The sequence below is a fragment of the Bison bison genome, unplaced genomic scaffold (genome assembly GCF_000754665.1).
Source record: "Bison bison bison isolate TAMUID 2011002044 unplaced genomic scaffold, Bison_UMD1.0 scf7180017850792, whole genome shotgun sequence".
Taxonomy (NCBI): domain Eukaryota; kingdom Metazoa; phylum Chordata; class Mammalia; order Artiodactyla; family Bovidae; genus Bison; species Bison bison.
The window spans coordinates 1-964 of record NW_011481365.1 but is presented as its reverse complement, the minus strand read 5'-3'; the positions used below and the strand labels follow the sequence as shown (position 1 = coordinate 964).

Sequence of the window (964 nt, the reverse complement as noted above, 5' to 3'; positions counted from 1 at the left end):
TGGAAAAGCATGCTAGCTCGGGGTGGAAGATAAGCAGAGGAGGTGGGAAGGCCATTCTTTTGAACTGGAGAGCTAAGGAAACTTCTTTCCATATGGGAAGATATGGGAGGCTTCTTTCCAAGCTTAATGATATGTGAGAGATTGTAGGACAGCCTCTAGCCTATCCCTGAGGAAAACAGAGTTGCACCCTTTATGTGACTTTGTCTCCCTTTTATCCAGTCGGAGTCAAGCCAGTCAGAGGCATCTGTCCGAAGGGAGGAGTCACCCATGGATGTGGACCAGCCATCTCCCAGTGCTCAAGATACTCAGTCCATTGGTCAGTACTTCTTTCTATTTTCAGCCCAACAAAAGGGAGAGCCAATCTTAATGGAATGGGTGCCTGATCCCCTGCTTTCAACATACATAAACTCAGTGTTTTCGTTTGTTTAAGTGAATCCTGGTTTCTGTATATTGATAGACTCGTACCAATCAACTAAAATCACTAACCATCACCACCTGGTCCTCATTGGAGAATCCTAGCACACACTGCAATTTCGGTAATAATGAAACTATGGGGCTTCCCTGATACTTCCATGGTAAAGAATCCACCTGCCAATTCAGGGGACACAGCTTCAATCCCTGATGCAGGAAGATCCCACATGCTCTGGGCAATAACCTACTAAGGATATAAAAGATCTGAACAACTATTAATAATTTTGACATATACAGGACACCACAGCCAATAACAATAAACTTTTTGAAATGCATATAGAACATTTACCAAAATTAACCATACCCAGAGCTTTAGCTTAATAAATTTCAAAGTGCTAAAATATCTCAGAGCATATCCTCTGATAATGGTAGAAATATGTGATATCGAGACTTCCCTGGTAGTTCAATGGCTAACACCATGTTCCCAATGCAGGGGACCCAGGTTCAATCCCTGATCAGGGAACTAGATCCCATATTCCACAACTAAAGATCC

General features: G+C 42.6%; 1 protein-coding gene across 1 annotated transcript in view; it reads left to right on the top strand.

Annotated features, from left to right (window-relative positions):
- The window catches only part of LOC104995312 (E3 ubiquitin-protein ligase HUWE1-like), a gene marked incomplete at its 5' end in the record, with an annotated part of 20,315 nt that extends 19,599 nt beyond the window's left edge, over nt 1–716 (top strand). Inside the window, one exon of the mRNA XM_010849193.1 lies at nt 220–716. Coding sequence (XP_010847495.1) covers nt 220–429 — 210 coding nt within the window. The remainder of the gene's footprint in view (nt 1–219) is intronic.
- Nucleotides 717–964: the final 248 nt, after the last annotated feature.